Source organism: Lagenorhynchus albirostris, chromosome 20 (genome assembly GCF_949774975.1).
Source record: "Lagenorhynchus albirostris chromosome 20, mLagAlb1.1, whole genome shotgun sequence".
Classification (NCBI taxonomy): Eukaryota; Metazoa; Chordata; class Mammalia; order Artiodactyla; family Delphinidae; genus Lagenorhynchus; species Lagenorhynchus albirostris.
In genome coordinates this window covers 28,926,444-28,946,851 of record NC_083114.1, presented here as the reverse complement: position 1 = coordinate 28,946,851, position 20,408 = coordinate 28,926,444, and the positions used below count along the sequence as shown (strand labels likewise).

The 20,408-nt window shown below is 52.2% G+C and overlaps 1 protein-coding gene across 1 annotated transcript in view; it reads right to left on the bottom strand.

Annotated features, from left to right (window-relative positions):
* Positions 1-10,371: 10,371 nt before the first annotated feature.
* AKAP1 (A-kinase anchoring protein 1) overlaps positions 10,372-20,408 on the bottom strand; it is a 32,345-nt gene continuing 22,308 nt past the window's right edge. The window contains exons 3-11 of the mRNA XM_060133386.1: positions 19,259-19,392; positions 17,623-17,749; positions 16,968-17,095; positions 14,932-15,109; positions 13,523-13,673; positions 13,055-13,122; positions 12,091-12,164; positions 11,781-11,843; positions 10,372-11,375 (exon numbers count right to left, since the gene is read on the bottom strand). Coding sequence (XP_059989369.1) covers positions 11,301-11,375; positions 11,781-11,843; positions 12,091-12,164; positions 13,055-13,122; positions 13,523-13,673; positions 14,932-15,109; positions 16,968-17,095; positions 17,623-17,749; positions 19,259-19,392 — 998 coding nt within the window. The 3' untranslated portion in view covers positions 10,372-11,300. The remainder of the gene's footprint in view (positions 11,376-11,780; positions 11,844-12,090; positions 12,165-13,054; positions 13,123-13,522; positions 13,674-14,931; positions 15,110-16,967; positions 17,096-17,622; positions 17,750-19,258; positions 19,393-20,408) is intronic.

The window sequence follows — 20,408 nt, the reverse complement described above, 5'->3', positions numbered from 1 at the left end:
TCCCTCCGGGGCTTCGTTTCCTGAGTTAAGTAGCAAGCCCGCCAGTACAAAGGCTGAATAAACAGTCGGTAGAAATTAACTTGAACGTTCAGGGAGAAGAACAAAGACTTTCGACATGAGCCGGGGAGGGAATCATAATTGCCAGAGAGAGAGTAGCCGCGGGCTCCGGGCTACAGGAGACACAGAAGCAGGGGTGTTGACAGTGGTGGAGACGGGCAGGTGCGATGCTGATTTGATACGTAGAAGGGCGAGAATTCTATTGTAATGGAGATGCTGATGGAAAGGGGAATTGGGACTGAGAAAGGAGAGGGCTTCTGCAGGCAGCCAGCTGAGGATGTGTGCCCGGATGGGGGGGCGGGGGGGGGGTCCCAGCCTCACCACCCAGCCCAGCTGGGAAGGAAAGGGCATCTGGCAGCGGGGGCCTGGGCAGCAGGCGTTTTGGTGGTGTCATCCCCCTGGAGCCATAATTATGGCCAAGGAGGCAACCCACGGTGGTTCAAGGGGACAGAGGAGCGGGGACCAGCAGTTGGGCCCTCAATGTGGAGGAAAGGATCCAGGGAAAGGGCGTAGACCCCACCCTGGAAGAACCCACAGAAGCAGATAAAGATGGTCTGTTTGAGAGACTTCTTGAAAGAAGCATTCAGCCAATGTTGCCCTCACACCTACCCCATTCAGCAGCTGAAGGGCATAAATAATAAACAAAATATATAATAAGTGCATCCTAGATGTCAGAAACTTTAGGTCAGCGTTCCACAATTTGAGATGGCACTATTATTATTGACCCTAGTTCACAGATGAGCAGACTGAGGCCCAGAGAGGTTAAGTAACTTCCCTGAGATCACACAGCTCTTAGCCAGTCGCAGCCAAAAAATAAGGAAATAGTCACGGAATTCCCTTTGCGGCATTTCATCCTCTTTTAACTGAGTTTCTGTAGTATCTGCTTGAAGGCAGATGCACTTAATCGTTTATTCTGTCAACAAAATATTTTTGCGGGCCTATGATGCTCTGGGTCCTGTTTCATACACTAGTTACAGAGAGAGAAGACATGTCCTGCTCTCAAGAGACTCACAAATGCTAGCAGGCGATGTCTCAGTAGAAGGGTGCTCCACGTGGTGACGGCCCGGGCGGCCGTGAGGGATGGGTTGGGGGGTACCGTTTCTCACCTGGTGGGGAGAATTCAGAAGTACTTCCTAGAGAGAGACCTTCAACGTGTTAGAGGAAGAAGGGACAACCAGAAGCAGAGACAGCTTTAGCAGAGGCAAAGAGCAAGAGAACTCGACTTGCCAAAGTTTGGAATGACTGGAGTTGAAGGTTGAGGGGGATGGTGAGTCCGGAGGCTCTGAAGGCCCACAGCATTCTGGAAGCCTCTCTGGACACACCAGGGGTCTCCCCTGAGGGTGGTGAGAATGGCCGGAGCCCCCATCCAGCCTGGAAATGAGGATAAAGAAATCTTCTGGGAGTGTTTCCCTCCCTGAGAGAAATGGAGGCAGCTCCCTAGGACCTGTGGCTGGTCCGCTCAGGTTAGTGGGCGAGGATCCGAACATCAAACCGTGACCTTTCAGAGGAACATCACGCCATGCCACCTCCCCGGACGCCCAGGAAGCTGCAGGAGGGACACACAGTGTCCCTGTTGCTAAGTTGCTTCATGTTCTATATGTTCTCAGGTCCGAGGACACACCATAAATATTCATAGCTGGAAATACAAGTGAGGCCCAAGTGCTCTGGAAGAAACCACCCAGGACACCTGGCTTTTGTCATCCTGCCTTTAAATGCCAGGTGAGAGCAGAGGAAGAACTATACCCTCTAAAACCCAGCTTCATTCATTTGTTTAACAAAAGACATCTCCACGCTCTGTGGCCTCTTAATTTCCGTAGATGTTAAAGTGCAGAGAATTAAAGAATCAATGGGCAATTAAGGAGGCACTGGCAGGTTCTGACCAAGAGCGTTTTATTTATTTATTCAGCCAGCCACACTGATTTTTAAAGCGCTAACTTTCCATTTTGTTTCTGACATCAAAAATAAATCAAACTAAACTGTACACGTCATAGCTGAAAAAAATTATTTGCACTATGCATTGCCCCTTTGAAGGTGGGGCCACCTGCAAAAGGAATTTTTGTCTGTGTCAAAAAAAAAAAGATATGAATTCATTCTGGCACTGGCCTCCCCTTAGGACACAGATAGGACTGAAAAGATAGAAATACGATTTTTTTTTTTTTTTTTTTTTTTGCGGTACACGGGCCTCTCACTGTTGTGGCCTCTCCCACTGCGGAGCACAGGCTCCAGACGCGCAGGCTCCGCGGCCACGACTCACGGGCCCAGCCGCTCCGCGGCATGTGGGATCCTCCCGGACCGGGGCACGAACCCGTGTCCCCTGCATCGGCAGGCGGACTCTCAACCACTGCGCCACCAGGGAAGCCCTAGAAATACGATTTTAATACACTAGTGATTTTTCCACCTAGTCTCAAGGTTCTTTTTGATTTCATCCATCAAAAAGCATCCATCTTCCTGGATCATCTTGGGAGGGTTGCAAGATTTTAGTCCATTAACACAGTGGTTGCTTTGATGAAATATCAGAACGGGTAGAAAAAATAGCCACAGTGGGGACACAGGCTGGCCAGCCTCTTTGTTTCTGCTCCTGCTCCAGGACCTTTCATCTAAAGTGCGGGTTCCCTAGCGACCCCCCACTTTTCCCCTCCATCCAGCTGACACCATTTGACATGCCTAACCTAAAAAGAAAAAGAAAAAATCGCCAGCCAGTCTCTTGTTCCTTAACTGCTCCCCTATTTGGACAAGCCCTGTCCAAATATGGACAACGCGGATGTCCCTGCACCAGCGACCTTCACTGTCCCCCTCCCCAGCCTTCCCCCCTGCCCCTGCTCACCCCTCTCCAGCAAGACCTCTATCCACTTCCAGTCACATTTACCCAAGCTACCCCAAGGTAGATTCTAGGACAGTGATTCTCAAACTTAAGCGTGCAGAACCACCTAGATGGCACGTTAAAACAGTTTCTGATTCACTAGATCTGGGGTAGAGCCTGAGAATCTGCATTTCTAATAAATTCTGAGATTGAGACCTTACTTGAAGAACCACTGTTCGAAGACAAATCGGTTGGTAGAGTCAATACTTCCAGAAACTTGTGCTATGGCGCCATCTAGTGATCTAAGACCACAGTGGCAGCAATCTGTGCTGGGCGAATTGCAGACCCTGAAAATTACCCGAGAAATTCTTGGCTTGCGGGGGAGTACTTAAACCTTTGTTATCTCTACTATTTTTTTTTTTTTTTTAGGTAAGCTTTTTTATCGAAGTTAAATGATTTCTCTTCATCCTCTGAGCAACCACAGGCAGAACTGAGACTGGAGGACAAGTCTTTTGAAGCCAGAAATTCAACTGTACAGACTTTGGTGTTTGTCCCCCAGATTCTTCTAACCTAAGGCATGACAACTCTGACACACTGGCAGACAGCAAAACAGCCACCCAGGTTACACGATATTTAGTTGCTAATTTAATTTAACCCAAAACAGTCCTCAGCACTTCCTGGCATCCAGGTTAAAGGAAATAAGTGTTCCACCTTTTCACAATCTGAAGCAAGGGGTTAAAGAGGAAATCAAATTGCCCCAAGTTCTAGAAGCAGTAGGTCTCAAATTTAAGAGGGCAGGAGTTTAGCTGGGGGTTTTATTGAAAATGCAGATCCCCAGTCCCATTCTTAAGAGTTTCTGGTAGGACCCAGCACTTTGCATTTTTAACAGTCACTCCAGGTAAACTCTGAAGCAGATGGCATGAGCCCCTGATTTGAGAAAGACTGTCTGAAAAAGTAACCTCCTGTTACTTTTGGAGGTTAGGTTACAAGATGTTACAAGATGCTCATGTGCTTACTGGACGATTCCATTCATATGAAGTTCCAGAACAGGTGAGACTAATCTTGAGGTGATAAAAGAATGATGATTACCTGGGGGAGGGAGTATTGACTAGAAAACTCCATGAGAGAAACTCCGGGAAATGTTCCTCTTTATCTTCGCCAGAGCGTGGTTACCCAAGGTGTAACTATATGCAAAAATGTATACAATCTACACTCAAGATCTGTGCACTTGACACACAAACATAGAGTATACATTGTACCTCAAGGGTAATAATATGTATACACACATGTATATATATTTACCTCAGTGCCCAGGCTGCAGCCCAGCTCAGTTAAACCTGCATCTCTGAGAACAGGTCCCAGGCATTGGTAGTTTTAGAAGCAGTTCCAATACGCAGCCAGGGCTGGACACAACCCACCCGCCTGGACCCGGGCTTCTCAAACCCTGATGTGCACACGAATCCCCGGGAGTCTTATTAAGATGAAGATGTGGGACAGTGGGGGGCCTGAGTCTCTCTCCAGGTGCTGCCAGCACACTGGGCTTGTGGACCACACTTTGCTGCCCCAGTGAGGGCCTTCCTGGTCCACCCAGGGCTCTGGCCTGCTCACCCAACCAGGAACAAGCCTTCAGCAGGGGGCAGTCTACAAGACACAGAGCTGCCCCCCCAGAGAATCCCAGGGAACCTCAAGATTCTGTAATTCTCAACGTCTGAAGACTTCACGGTTGGAAGAGGCAGGACATACTGAGTTGGGTTTTTAAACTGGGGGGACAAGTGCACACGTGTCTACAGTGCGGGGTAGCTCAGCCAACTTTCTCCGTAAAGGACTAGGTATTTGGGGCTGTGCAAGGCAGCTTCTTCTGTCACAGGTTCTCAACTTCGTGGCTGCAGCACTAACGCAGCCCTAGACGACAGGTGAACAATGGCCGTCGCCGTGTGAGTACAACTATTTACAAACACAGGCCTGGCTGTGACCGTGTTTACGTCACACTGTCACGCATGCGGCTGAAAAGGAACACGAGAACCTCATAATAGTCTCCCCAGAGAGGAAATGTGTGTCTGGGGGACAGGAAAGGAGGCAGCCTGGCATTGTTATCTTCACGTATCTTTGGAATTGTGTACTGTGTACATTCACTGCCTTTAAAAAAACCAAAAACAGAGACAGAACTCGCGCACGGGACGTATTTGCAGACAGCCTGCTGTGAAGCTGTGTCCGCTCTTCTACCAGCCCCTCGTCCAAGTGCCGCGAGCCAGACCCACGGGACAAGCCCCATCTCAGCGGGAGGAGGGCCTTGCTTCTCCTCCCCTCCCCCCACTTTCCCTGGCCTCCCCTTCCTTCAGCGGAGCCTGGTGGAGGCCACCTCCTGCCCCCAGCAGCACAGGAAGGTTGGCCTCACTTGTCACTCGTCCACATGGCTCCTTTGGCTCCATGAAGTGAAGCAGAGGTACTGCATGCAGGGAAAAGCAGGCAAGTCTGGAAGGCTTGGGTTCAAGTCCAGCTCTGCTGATTCTGAGCCCCGGGTGCCCACCTCAACCAGTGGTTGCCAGGATCCCATAGGAAGTGAGGGAAGGCAGCTCCACAGCAAGCACCATCTGTGCAGACCTCACGGAGCCCACCTCCCAAACAGAGATGCTTCTTGAAGGGCCAGAGAACGCCCCATCCTTGCAGCCCTCTAAGCAGGATGCCTGGCATACAGCAGGCACTCAATGGAGAGGAAGAGACCAGTGGAAATAGGTAGAGCTCCTGCCCTTCACCAAGCCAGGGGGGCCGGGAGAGCTGAGAAACCCATCCCTGGTCGAGGTAGGAGGTGGTTGCCTTCCCCAGCTTCTCACACGCCGTCTGTCGCCACCAGACGTCAGGGGGGCCTATTGCCAGCAACGAACAGCCGAGTTCTCTCCTAGTCTGCTTTGTAAAAATACAAAATAAGGCAGGCTCGTTAAGAGGAATCTCCAGGAAGGCCCTTACACATCAGTCTAAAATCAAACCTGGCAAGTGCCTCTGTGCTCGTCTAATTCGGTTAAGGGGACACAGAGGGCAAGGAACTTGCTCCAAGGCCACGGCCAGAGCTCTGAGTCCTCAGAGGAAAGTCTGGGACCCAGAATGGTTCTGTTGCTCAGGACAAGCTAGGAGAGGCCACGTGAGACCCCCAGACCTCGTGACTCACGCCAGACCTGCTTTGTACACCACACCCTGTCTTGGGCTGGATGCAGCTCTGTCCTACACCATCTTCATGCCGGGACCCAGGCACATGGATGGACTAGTCTCCATTTGGAACTCGGTGGATGCTGGGCCAGAGGGAGAGGCCCAGTGAGTCACACGCCGGCTCTTGAAGCATCTGCCCTGGGACAAAGGCCACCTCGACCCACCTTTTGCTGAGATGCCCAAGTGCCAATATGTGCAATCCTACTGTGCTCAGGGGGGAGAGCGGGTGGATTTTTTGGCAATAAGGTGTCCACTCCAGCAGAGATGCTCAGCCTGACAAACACTGGTGTGTCAGGACAAAAAGACAGGATTCATACATGCAAGGATTCATACCTGTTCAGAAAACAAAAAAACTCAAAAGAAACACAACAGATAGAAGTGAATCAAAATAAAGAACTTGGGAAGAGGTATATAAGAAACAGGTGAGCAAACAGAGCTCCCAATAGGGAGTTGGACCAAAAACTTTCTTGATAACGTGATTGAAGTTCAATATCACCATTTAAAGATTCCTGAGATAGAGGCATATGTGAGAAGTTTGTAATCCTGAACTGAATTCTAGATGATCTCAACAAAACCCAGGAGACAGTGTGTGTGTGTGTGTGTGTGTGTGTGTGCGCGCGCGCGTGCGTGTATGTGTGTGCGCGCGTGCGCGCACATGCACTTGTAGGAAAGGCAAAAATCTGACGTTCTGCTGAGTTTCTTCTTATTCAGGGAGAAAGTGGATAACTGAAATCCACTGATAACATAGAATCAAGATGCTGAATGCCAACTTACTACAGGGAAAACTTCTGACAAATAATGATGAAAGCAAAAAAAGAGCCAGTTAGAAAACATAATAGGACAAATAAATGACAAATAATATTGCAACAGTGATCACAATCAACAAGTTATATTGACTTTCCAGATTTCGCCAAAAAAAAAAAAAAAAAGTCTAGCAATGTGCTGTTTACAAACCACCTACCTCCTGTAAAGTGATAGAGAAAAGATGCTTTTGTTTTGAATATAAGTTCAAAACAAGAAGAACCAAACAGGAAGACATTTTATTTTTTGGCCGCACCACGTGGCTTGCAGGATCTCAGTTCCCTGACTAGGGATTAAACCCGGGTTACAGCAGTGAAAGCCCAGAATCCTAACCACTGGACCACCTGGGAATTCCCACGAGCTTTTTAAAACTAAGCTTCAACCAACTTATAAAAAGAAGCTGTCGAGGAAAAACAGGAAAACATGATAATACCAATACACAATCCTTTAATGTACTTTTCTTAGAAATGGACAGATAGTATAGGCAAAAAAAAAAGGGGTGGTAGTGGTGGAGGGAGACAGCAAAAAAGAAGAAGATTTAAATAATTTACAAGTTGAATTTGATAGAATACATAACACTTTATACCAAACCAACAATATGCATTATTTTCAAATGTGATAGAACGTTTTCCATGATCCCCTCCCCCCAAAAATCATTCTAAAGTTCATCTGGAGAAATAAATGCAAAAAAGAATCTAGAACTTTTTTTTTTTTTTTTTGCGGTACACGGGCCTCTCACTGTTGTGGCCTCTCCTGTTGCGGAGCACAGGCTCTGACACACAGGCTCAGCGGCCATGGCTCACGGGCCCAGCCGCTCCGCAGCATGGGGGCCCGAACCAGGGCACGAACACGTGTTCCCTGCATCGGCAGGTGGACTCTCAATCACTGCGCCACCAGGGAAGCCCTAGAACTTTTTGAGTAAGAACATATCCATGAGGCTGTTAGTACTGGTGTGATGGTGACCAATGGAAGAGTCCAGTCCTGAGCTGTACAGACTGGCAGCCTCCAGTCACCTGTAGCTGTGGAGCACCTGTGCTACTGTGAGTCTGAACCCACAGGCTGGAGTGTAAAATACACACGTGGGATTCCAACTCAGTATAAAAACACTGTAAAATATCTCAGTATTTCTAAAGTCCACTACATGATGAAAAAATGGGTTAAACTATTAGTAATTTCATCTGCTTTTTCCTTTTTACTGAGGCTCCTAAAAATTTAAACTATGTCTACTGGACGGCACTGGTCCTGAAACGGGCCTGGGTTTTCAATTTTCTGTCCACATCCTTTATGTGGACTTGTTCACGGACTCTTAGTCTCACTTTCTGATCATCACAGAGTTAAAAATGTTCACTCTCTGGCCTAGATGCTGCCAAGTTTCTCCTGGACTTGTTTACATAAAAATAGGCAAAATGATGGCTCTCTCCTGCCAGTGCTTTTCCAATTCTCAGTCCCACAGCTTTCCTGTGGGCTGGTCAATCAGCCACTGCGGTGTGTGTTCGGGGAAACGGCACGAGGCATGATCCTCATGCTGTTGCAGAGCAGTCGTGGCTGAGAACCTGGCTTTGAGCCTCAGCTCCACTCCATCCGCAAACTGGTCTAGTCTCAATCTTCTACCTGTGGCATCAGGCCCCGCCTCGCTGGGTTGTCATGAGGACTAATAAGTATTACCTGTAAAAAAGCACGGCGTCTGACAGGAAGTTCTCCAGCTAAACCTTGTTCGATCTTCAGCTTGCAGTGGTTAGGTGCCACCTCTAAGCTGTACAAGGTGCAGCAGTAACCCCAGAACCCAGCCTCCACGCTGACACCCCACGAGGTCTGGTCACTCCTCCCGTACCCAGCAGGGCTCCAAGGACCAGAGAGGGGCTACAGTGCACACAAACACCTGCAATGAGAACAGGCTGGATGCTCTAGCTCCCGTGCTCAGCCACCCAGCCTTACACCCTTCTCCAGCCCCGCTTCTTCCAAGAGGTCAAGTTCACACTTCAGCTGGCCCCTGGATGGCCCACGGGTAATTCAAAGAACATATCAAAAATGTACTCGCCCGGAGGGTCGCCGTCTGGCCGGGTGGAATAAGCACCTCTGTAAAACCGGAAACCCGCTCCTCTGTAAAAGCAACAAGATTACCGGCAAAATGGTCAAACTCAACGTTTTCAGAACTCTGGCAATTAATCAAAGGCCCACAGCAATCTAAGAAGTGTTCATCCAAAGAGTACATGCCTTTCAGCAACTTCCAACTCACTTTCCCTCCAATATTCCACCCCTGAAGGTTAAAACCCGAGACACCAAGCACAGCCCACCTCCGCATCCCCACGGCCTCCCCTCCCCCGTCCTGGGGCCTTAGCCAAGGACCCTGACCCCGTCATTTGTCAGACCAAGGGCCACCCCAGAGGAAGCCTGTCTCGGCTGGACCACCCTGGCTTTGGTCTCTGCTCCTTCACCTCGCCCATCCTCCTTCCTGCACCAGGATCACGTGGTTCCCACCTTCAAAACCCCTCCATGGCTCGCAAAGATAGAGACCAAACCCACACACCCAGCTTTGTGAACCCTCCTCAAACTAGCTTGAAGGCTCCCATACACCCTTTCCTGCTCCAGTGATGCAAACTGTAGGGAACAAAGCTGAGACCTGAGTATAATCCGCCTTGGCCGAAGTCACACCCAACTGCCGTTGGGACTTAGGGCTGTTGGCAGGTAAGACCACATGGGAGCTGGCAGTGGGCCAAGCTCTGTGCAAGCGGAGATATCGGGTTGGCCAGAAAGTTCATTCGGGTCTTCCCGTAACACCCTACAGAAAAAGACCCAGACGAACTTTTTGGCCAACCCAACACTTCCATTTCATTTCATTGCCTTACGAGGTTGGTACCATTATCTGATCCCACAGATGAGGGAAACTGAGGCTTTTATTTTAACCACTTGGTCCCCACAGCTTGGGAGAGTGGTTGCAGCTCTGCAGAAGGATGCCTTCAGTGTGAAGGACCCCAGGGCTATCTCAGCTCCCCAGAGACCCCTGGAGGGGTGGGCAAGCCCAGAGGCACAGAGGCCTGGACCTACCTTTAAGAGGAGGGGCCCCTGGATCAAGACTTAGCTCTGCTCTCACCATGTAAATGTATTTTTTTTGTATCATTCTTAGCACTACAGTACCTTAAATAACTTCACAGATCTATCAGGAATGCACAAAGAATTTGGGAAACCAGTGCTTTAAACTCAAGCCTGGCTATTTGAGACCATCACTGGGGGAAGCCAGAGGAAGCTTGGCTGTCACCGTGTGGGGCAAAGGCAGGGAAAATACCAGACGGAGATTTCCGGCTAAACTGTCTTCAAAGGAGCCATGGGTCTCCTAGTTTAGTTGGGACCCTACAGCCCATCACACTTACAACCATCCTTCACTCCCCTTTTTCACCATGGAAAAAAATGGACTCAAAGTTACAAGGTATACAATTTGAGATTTATATAAGCTTATTTAAACTGCACAGTGCTGAATGCAGTCTAAAAAAGAATCAAACACACACCACTGCAAGGTAATTCAATGAGCTGCTTTTTTTCTTTTCTTTTTTTTTAAACAAATTTGTACAGAAAATAAACAAAAACAAAAATCCCCGGATCACACCTATACCATACAGTCACCCTGTCAGGTATGCAGGATGCGATGGGAGCTGGGACGGGCAGCGGTAGCCGGCACAAGTAACTTCTGCTCACAGACAACATGGGATGTGGAAAAATCGTGGGTTCCCTTTGTTCTCCAGTGTATCTTGTACAAAATAATTACATTTTTTTAAACATATTTACAGAGTTTGCACAAATAGAAAATGGTTACAAATTACAACAGGATTGGCAAGACAACAGTTCCCCCCCTCTCCCACTGACCGAGGCTGGAGGTATGATTGCTTTGTATTTACAGATGCATTAAAAAGTCTGCCTTCTTTAGAGACCTAGACGGAATTTATAAAAAACGGTTAAATATCATAAATTCATTTGTAAGCTGTACAAGTGATCGATGCCCATCAGTCAGTTCGTGTCTTGCTCCCTGAAGATAGACTCTGAAGGTAAAAGAAACCCTTCCCCACAAGCAAGCAACACCTCCCCTGGCCTGTCTGCCACAGGGGCTTGGGTCTGGGTAGCAGAGGAAATAGGAGTAATGGAGGAACGGAATGGAGGGGGGCAGGACAACCTAGTTGAGACAGTTTTCCTTCCACTTTTGTTTTAAATAAACAGCTTGCAACCAGGTTTAGCCAACTGGCTTGTTATTCGCCATCCTATGGCTTTGAAAAGAACCCACAGTTCTTTCCTTGTCTCAGAGACGAAACATCTCAACATGACTACAGTACAGAAAGAAAGGACTTTCGGGGGAGGACAAATGTTTGTAATTCTGATGTAAAGTCTTTGCCTTGAGTACCAAGCCCAACTTCAACAGTGCAAAAACGACTCCAGAAGCGGCATGGGGAGGGGGTCAGAGGCTCGAGTAATAGCTGTCCACCCACTGAGCGAGTCCTCGCTCCACCAGCGACCGGTTTATCAACACCACCTAGGAGAGAAAGGTCTCTGGAGAGCACGGCCACGGCACCAGGGACCACTTCCCAAGCCAGCATGGGTTCCCCCCTCACAGCAGGCGCCTGAGTCATGGGGTGGAAATCTGATTCATCTTCTGGGCCAACAGGGGATTCGCTTACAGGTTCTGTCGGCATGCAAATAGCCTTTCCAATAGGCTGAGGAAATCTAGGCTTTAGTACCAGGAGATGAAGGAGAAACCCCAAACGGACAAGGTCCAGGAAGGCTCACGGACATTCCGTTGTGGGGACTGTCACGTGCACTGTAGGATGTTTAGCAGCACCTCCGGCCTCTACCCACTAAGATGACACTAGCATTACTCCCAACTGTGGCCACCAACAGCGTCTCTGGGCGTTAAAAGGGAAAGAAGGACAGAACTCACTTCATCTCCAATCACACTCCAGAGCTGAATCAGAGGAAGGCCGGTTGGACTATACCTCGTCACCTGAAAAAACAAAAACAAAACCCTCCACACCATGTTTAAAAGCTACCCCATGCACCTCTCCTTAGAGACTGCTGGCCAACCCGGGGTGTGAGGCACAGGAAAGCAGGCACCGAAGTCAGTTCCCAAGGAGCCCAGAGAGTTAGGCGAGGCCGGGAGGGACTGCAGATGCCAGGGAGGAGGCTCCTGAGACAGACCCTGTCCGGCCTGCCCCCCCCCCCGCTCCCGCCCCGCCCCCCCAGCCACACACCTGAGCCAGCAGTGCTGCATTGCCTGTCATCTCACTCATAGCTGCATCCGCCTCAGGTGAGAAGTGGTCATCATCTTTACAAGGAAAAGCAGCATTTAGACTCTCACTGAGGCGACGCACTCGTCACTCACACAGCTTGCAGGTGTTTTCCAAGCAGAAGACTGCACACACTCCCGTGGACTTAAGAACTCCATGGGGCGTAGCCACACCTACGCCAGGTTCAGAGCCCCAAGCCTCCCCGGGGCTCCAAGTGGGTACACTCGGGGTACCTGCTGCATGCCAACCGCTGGGGGACGGAGGGCAAAGGGACAGAAGCTCTGCCTTCAGCAGAAATACCACCACCGCCGCCGCCACTTATGTGGGGGCCACGTGGACTGAGCACGTTGTATGTGTTCTCACACCGAATCAAGAACACGCTTTACAGGCGAGAGCACGGAGACACAGGCCAGTGGCCAAAGGTCAACCAGCTCCCAGAGCGATGTAGGTGGAATTCAGATCGAGGCAGCTGGCCACACAGCCCAATTCAGGCAGTGACTCTAAGTGGGCAGGGCACGCAGACCACATTCTTTGTCAGGTTATACAGGTCACGTCCTCGTACAAGGACATACGCAAGGCGAGAGGCAGTGAGGACGGGAGGGGCAGGATTAAGGTCTGGGAACGTCTTATGAGCTACGTTCTGGCAGATGCCTCTGTTGGAAGCCGGAAGCCTCTCAAAGCTGGAGGCCTGGGCAGAGTCTAAAACAGTGGACCTGAAAGGGTGGTCCATGGACCAGCAGTACTGGCATCGCTGCAGAACTCGTTAGAAATGCGAGTTCTCAGGCTTCCGCCCAGACCTATTCCATCGGAAGAGTGGCAGCAATCTGTGTTTGCTTAAGCCCTGTAGGTGAGAACGAGGGTCTCAAAGAGAAAGACCTACTTTCAACACCTGCCTGCACCCTCCCAAGCCAGAGGCCCCACCTGTTACCTGACAGGGGCATCACGCTGTCCAGAAGGACCTCTGCTCCCTGGAACGGCAGGGTCACAAAGTCAGACCTAGAAAGGCAAGAAAGGCACAAGCTGAACACGGACTTCACGGCTGACTCACTCTGGGCTGACGTTCGCCTTCTGCTTAGCGCCGTGACCCCCACAACCCAGGGTGAAGCCACACAGAGGTACACACGACAGGCAGCAGGCCACAGCGCCCAGCTCGCCCTGCCACAGGCCTGGCCTCAGAGGCGCTGCCTGCACCCCGCTCCCAAAGAGAAGCCGCCTCACTTTTGCCTAATGACACTTGGGGGAATTCTTCTACCAGACGGGCCTTTCTAGCTCCGTCTGGCTGAGGCGAGCATGGAGTTTGTTTATATCATACTCTGCTAAAACAGAGTAGGCAGCAGCAGGGAAGAGTCAACCCACGTCCCAGGCTCCAGCTCTGCAGAAACCACTCCCGACTCACCGGATCTGCCGGAGCACGTCTACTTTCACTCTCTTGTATCCACCGTAGTCAACGTAGCGAATCTCGACTTCATTGGTCTCCTCGTAGGAGGCCACCACTTGGGCTCGCCACCAGGCACCGTCCACGCCAGGGGCAGCGCAGATGACCGTTACTGCAGGGCAGGACGAGAGCATGTGCAAAGGCCTGGCGCAGGGCAGGGTGACAGCAAGCATCCCCCAAGGGAAGGACTCGGCCCGCCTCACATCTGCGCCGCCCAAAAAGCTACCCAGACCAGAAAGTGTTCATCCACATCTGTTTACTCTGAGACTTCCTGAAGCCAGAGGTAGACACAGATTAACTGGAATAAACCAAGTAAACTCAAAAATTCAGGGAATGGACCAGCAACTCTGCCTTCTACTCTTTAAGGGAATGTCCCAGAAAAACGTCGAGAGCCTCCAAGTGCAGACTCAATGGCTGGTTGCTAGCACCTGCTCTGGCCCACGACAGCTCAGATGCAGGGCTCGTCAGAAGGCTGCCAGGCCTAAACCCCACTTCTTCTGGCCTTTGCTTCAGGAAGGCACTGACAGCACTAGTGCCCGGGGCAGCCAACCAGGCCAGAGAGCAAGTGCCCCCCAGCGTCACCAACCGCACCCTGGCGCAGCAGGGGGGGGTCTGTGACACAGCTGGCCACGCCGTGTCCTAACCCTTAAAGGCAGCCCCTGACATAGTCACCTCCTGGCCTCCAGTTTGCTCTTTACTTCTGGGCTGAAGCAACATCAGAGAATCTGACAAAAGTGAAATCCTTATTCCTCTAAAAGAAAACCCATAAAAAATGCTACCGAAATTTCAAAGGTTTTCCTCACGCCTTAAAGCCCTCTGGGGGCTCCAGGTTAGTCCCTGACGGGGTGGGTTAGAGACACGTTTCAACGTTCGATTCCCTCCCGCTAACGAGGGCAACAAAGGTAACAGCTCCTGCGCAGGGACCACCTGGGCAAGTCACTGACTCTCTCACCTGTCCACTAGAGATGACCCAACCCACCACAGGACTTGTTGCACTTGGGGATCTTCTATGGGACCTGCATCTGCATCAGGTACTGTGCATGTTTAACACACACAGTAGCCAACTGCAATTCCTAGATCAAGTGGGCATCAGCCCCACTCAACAGGTAAGTAGCAGAGCTGGTGCCAACACTCTACTCTGGCCCCTTTCCTCCGTCAGCCGATGGAAACGCCATATTGGGCTAGCCAGGAAACTCAGGCCAGCACACTCCATGCCAACAGCAAGAACCCAGGGATGCTGCTCCCATGAAGGGTCCAAAACAGCCTCCTCTCGGTCAAGACCAAGGGCAGAACAACAGGAGACCCCCAAAGCTTCTCCCCAAGCCTGGCCAGAGCCCAGGTTCCCCTCTGACCCCTGGGGCAGCACTTACTTTCCACTGGGGTGGGCAAGGTGGGGATTCCAGGCTGAGAGTAGCAGAGGTACATCTGCTGGTCCAGGCTGCGCAGCGCATGGAAGGTAGGGTGTGTGTGCTGCTGCACGAACAGGTGCCCGGCATTGACCTGGCTGACCACGATCACCTCCACAGTGATGCCATCCGGGAGCATGAGCTGCAGAGGAGAGGGGTGGTGAGCACGGCAGCAACTCTTCTCAGGTCTGGGATGGGCACTGAGGCCCCAGGGGAAGTGTCTGAACTGGCACCTCTTTGAAAAAGGCATGACTACCCAAAGCACCACGGCACCCAGAGGCTGACAGAGGTTCAAGGAGAACTATTTAGCCGCGCAGTGTTTGGCTCCACTGTGGCCCTTGCCCTGCAATACCACAAGTAACCACTAGAGGCGGCCTCAGCTCAGCTGGGCAGAGGCTCCCAGGAGCCAGCTGTGGATGCAACATCCCGCCTCCCACTGGCCTGGGCACAACTTCCCTCCCTCGCCTCTTCAAGAGTCTGTAAGACCCAGGGGAGGCAAACAGGAATGAGGTGGCCACTGAGAACAAGAATAAGAGGTAGACCAGCCCTCGGACCCCTCAGCCAGCTCACTGGGACCTGCAGCTGACCCCAGGAGCTCTGGTTTGACAGCATCTCTCTGCTCTGCCTTTCTACCAGCAAGCAGAGGCCTGAGGTCAGGTCCACTGTCAAGGTCTGCACAGTCCGAGCCATTTGTTCTTCTCGACTCTCCACAGACATCCTCCCAACTCATTCCCACTCTGGGATTTGGAATGTAGGTTTGCTCGGTGCGAGGTCCCACGCTAAAGACCCTAGAAGAGGCCAAGACTGGTCTCTCAAAAAAAAAAAAAAAAAAAAAAAAAAACTGTCCTTAAGGCACTAGTTTCCCTGACACTAAGGCAACATCCAGGTGCGCCGGATGGACACAGTAGGGCATCTACTCCACCTCCCAGCCAGGTGGCCACAAAAAGAGCCTCTGGCTGAGAGTTCTGTGCCTCCCCCCGCTCCTGCCCCCGTCCTCTCAGTGCTGCTGGCTGAGAGGCACCTCTCCAGTCCCACCCAGCCACAGAGCACAAGGGGAGGAAGCCTTACCAACCACTCACTTACTTAAAAAAAGAGTGGGTCTGTGGTCAAACCTGGTGGGAAAAACCCTATGATTCAGAAGTGGAGCATGGAGTGGGGTTCAGCCCACTCCTAGATACCCATGGGAAAGGAAAGGGATATTCACCTCTCCCCGCAAAGCTCCCCTAAACAAAATCCAGGGAGGCCATTTGCTTGGAGCTGCACATTCACTCCACCTGTGAAATGCAGTGTTCTCGGCCCTCAGAACCCTACAGCTCTACTCCCGGTGAGACGGGGCTCAACAGGGCTGGGGCCACATAGCAGGGAAGGATGACAGGCCCCAGAGAGCCTGCAGCCCCAGCACGCAGGCCCCCGACGCGCCCGCTACCCCTCTGCTGGGGCTTCCGGGGTGGGGGCGGAGGCAGGGGTTCTTCTCCGTTATGACCCAGGAACCTCCCGTGAGGCAGGAAGGCAAAGGGGAGCCTTCGCCAGGGCCACCGCTGGACCTGGCTCAACTAGGAGGAAGGAACAACGACACAGTAAGAGCCCGTTCGAGCCCAAAACAGTGGGTCCCAACCAGGTCTCAGAGGTGATCCAGGACACAGCACCAGCTTTAAGGAGTCCCGAGCCAGCCTGCTCACACCCAGTCTGGACAGACTATAATCCTCTCTAGGCAAACGCCCTGAAAACACGAAGGGTGCCCAGGTGGCAGAGCCAGGGGAGAGTGGTCCTTCCGAGCAGCAGGACCGAGAGGCCTGTGGCTTCCTACCAGCACTGCAGCCCTCAACCCGATCCAGAGAGCACAGGCTAGAAGCAGAACTGACCAGTGGAGGGCAGAGGTGAGAGGGCACGGGCATCAGTGTGCTCCCGGCCTTCCTGGCCCACGCTCTTGGGAGTCTCCTGTTCGGGGTAGGCTGGGGGAAAGGGGCACAGGCAGCCCCGGCCCCCAGAGGCATGCTCACCCAGGAAGTCATCGGGAGAGAAGGCAGGGCCAGCGAAGGCAGTGGGGGAGCGTAGATGTTGGTGAGGTTCAGTTCCTTGAACTTCTTCCCAATCAAGCTCAGGGCCTTGTCCACATGATGCTGAGAGCCTGAGTGGGGTGTGGGAAGCAGGACACAGCCACAGGGGTAAGACAGACAGCAGAAGGGCATCAGGCACCCCCCCCACTGCACGGGGCTTTTCCTAGAGTTCGGGTACATCTCTCACGTGCCAGATGCCAGGCCTCGCCTCCGGATGAAAGGCACCTAAAGAAGCTGGCCGCCTGCTGACCTTCAAACGAGACCTCTACTGTTGTGACTACACTCACGGTAACAGAAGCCTAGCAGCCAGGGAGGCCCAGCCTTCGTCGACCCTCAACCCAGGACCCCTGGCCTGCCCCTGAGTGCCCACACCTCTCCTGACCAGAAGACCAGACTCAGGGGGGACCCGAGTCTCTTTCAAGCACCAGAAGTGGAAAGGAGGGTAAAGGGAAGCCCCACTGCCTTCACCTAGGGTGAGGAGCAGGGCTTTCCACTCAGAGACTGAAATCCCAAAAGGGGAGCAACCGGGACTCAAACGCTTCAAGTTACTTACGCTTCAGGTAAGAAAACTCAGCACAGGGCGGCAGCTGCCACTGACCTTCTATGTGGCAGATCTGGACGTTCTGGGTGTACGGAAGGCTCGAGATGTAGATCTTGGCACCAGACGTCTGCTTCAGAAAACTCACATGCCGCCCCTGCTTGCCAATCAGCCGCCCAACTAGGTGCTTCCAGAGAGAAGGAAAGACGAGAACTTAATGAGAAATCAACTCCCTGCATCCCCAAGACCTGCCTTTGTTTTATACCAGGTCAGGCTCGAACATAATATCTGTTAACACGTCAGCACTCACTTGCCAGGCACCGTTCTAAGCACTTACATTTACTCAGAGTCAATGTATGAAGCAAACAGCATGCGTTTATCACCATTTTACAGTTGAGGGAACAAACCCAGAGGGGTTAAGTAACTCGCCCAAGCTCACACAGCGACTACGCAGCTGAACTAGGCAGTATGGCTCCAGGCCTGGGCAGTTTCCATTTCATCCCCGACAGTGGGGCCCGTATTCAGAAGCTGCAGAGGCAGTATTTTCTCCTCCCAGATCCACACTATGAGATGTTTCACTAGCACAAAGTTTGATTTACAAGTCGTCCACTCCTCCAAGTCTGCTCAGGTCCGAAAAAGAGGCTCGATTTGAAAATAAAGTCTATGAAAGAGCCCTTGGGCTCCAAACTTAGCCACAACGTTAAGACGAGCCCTGAAACATTCCCCAACGACCCCACCCCGAGGAGCCGCTAGGGACATGGTCACTCCTCACCCAGAGCTGCCTGGGTGTGCCCTTTGCAACCACTGAAGGAGAAGAGGGCAGGACTGCCATCAGGGTGACCAGGGGAAGAAAGAACTCAGGGAGCCAGAACCGCAGGGCAGAGCAGCCCCCTAGACCCCGAGTTCAAACCAATCCAAGTCTCCACCTCGGTGGGAGGCTAAGAGCCTCAGGAGAATGCAGTCGGCCAATTATTTCTGAGCCCCAGAGACAGACATCAAGATCAAGCTAGTAAGATGTAAGTTAGAAAAGAAGCTAGAAACCACTTAAGCACCCTGGAACTGGGGGACTGGTGAAGTAAATTGACATTCACACAATGCATAATGCAGTTAAAATTACATTTTCAAAGAATAACTCAGAAAGCTAAATTGTTAAATATTTAAAAGCATTAATTAGAGCAACATAATCTTAGTTTTGTTTAAAAACCACAGGGTGCAAGATGAGAAGGAAATAAAAGTCTTCCAGTCACTCTCGGGGGTGGAATTAGAGCCTGATTTTTATTTTCTTCCTACACTGCTATACTTCTCAAGCCCTCTAAGATACAAGTTTATGCTGTGCTCAATCATAAAACACACTTTGCGTTGGAGAGCACGAGAAGAGCAGTGAGGGGACTCCCGGCCGGCCTCTGCCCTCAGTCCGGTCTTGCTGCCATCTCCAAAGAGATCTGAGTCCCAGGCCCACAAGAAAAGCCCCAGAGGAGGGGAGCAGGCCTGCGAGCGGGAAGAGGATGCTCCTGAAGGCAGCCGGAGGGATTCCACTCTGCAGGAAGCTCTCTGGATCCCGGCAAAGTGGAGCGCTCCCACCCCTTCAGCCTCTGGCTCCCTGGAGGCTTCTTCCGGTTTACGGCCCCTCCCTCAGACCCCTGACCCCAGCCCGATGACGCTGCGCCTGGGGGCACCGAGAGCTCGCAGCCCTTACCTTAGGCACCTCGATCTCCCAGACGGTGAGGTCGACCTTCTTGGGATGGGAGCCTGCCTGGGCATTTTGGAAACCGTCAGTCTTCCTGAGGCCACAGCAGCTGTCCACCGAATCCATGCTGTTCCCGTCCGAACCTGCAGGGGAGGAAGCAACACGCACAGACACACAGACACCAGCCAGAGCAGTTAATAACATCCAACTTCCAAACTCGCATTCCCAGGAGGCCCCCGCCCCTTGCCCCCTCCCTCAAACTTGGCAGGTGACTGTCAACTCGCAGTCTAGAAGGCTCAGAACAGCCCCCAATGAAAGGAGGCCTGGGGGTGTAGAGACACCTAATTTTAGCCTGTCACTTACAGTCCCACTTGCTTAATTGGCAGCCGCGCCCAGCACAGCTGCTGGAGCAGAGACAAGTGGTGAACTACGAAGAGAGCGACGCTGGCCCAGGAAGGGGGGCCCACGGGGGGGGAGGGGGGCCAGCAGGTCCCATGGTCTCAGCAGCTGGAAGTAGGTCCCCATGGAGACCAACCCATCACAGCTGGTCCGCACCCTTCCAACTACGCAGCCCCTCAGATGAAGGGCCCCTGGTCCCCAAGGCCCCAGGCCTGGGCACACAGGCGGTGGCCTTCCGCCAAGCAGAGCTAGAGAGAGTTCTCCACGGCCCTTATCCCGGACAGGGCCCCGCCAGAGAAGGTGACGGAAGGAGGCCCCCCTCCCCTCCGCTTAGGCCTGACTCGTGCCGCCCCTCTGAGTGCTCTTCTGGGCCCAGGGTGGGTCTTCGACCCCCGCTCAAAACCGGAGCGCAAGTTCGGTCCCAGTCCCGAGAGGAGAGAGCAGGAAGCGGGACTGGCTCCGACAGGGGCTGCTCCACTCCCGCGCGGGGTGTGCCAAGGGGCCCATCTCAGAAAACGGGGGCCACACCAGCTTCAGAGAAGTGGCTCTGGCTTCAATATGGAAGGCTCAACTGCCAGAAGGAGGTCGTTCCTCAGCGTCTACTAACTAGGTTATTTCCCACACCGTTTCTCCAAACCCTGACGGACACAGGCCCCTGCCGAGCAATCCACATGCTACCTGGATGCCGGGGCGGCAGGCGCTGCTGCCAGCTAAGGACGAGTCCCCGTGAAGCGACTCCTTCAGCCCCGGGGGCCCAGAC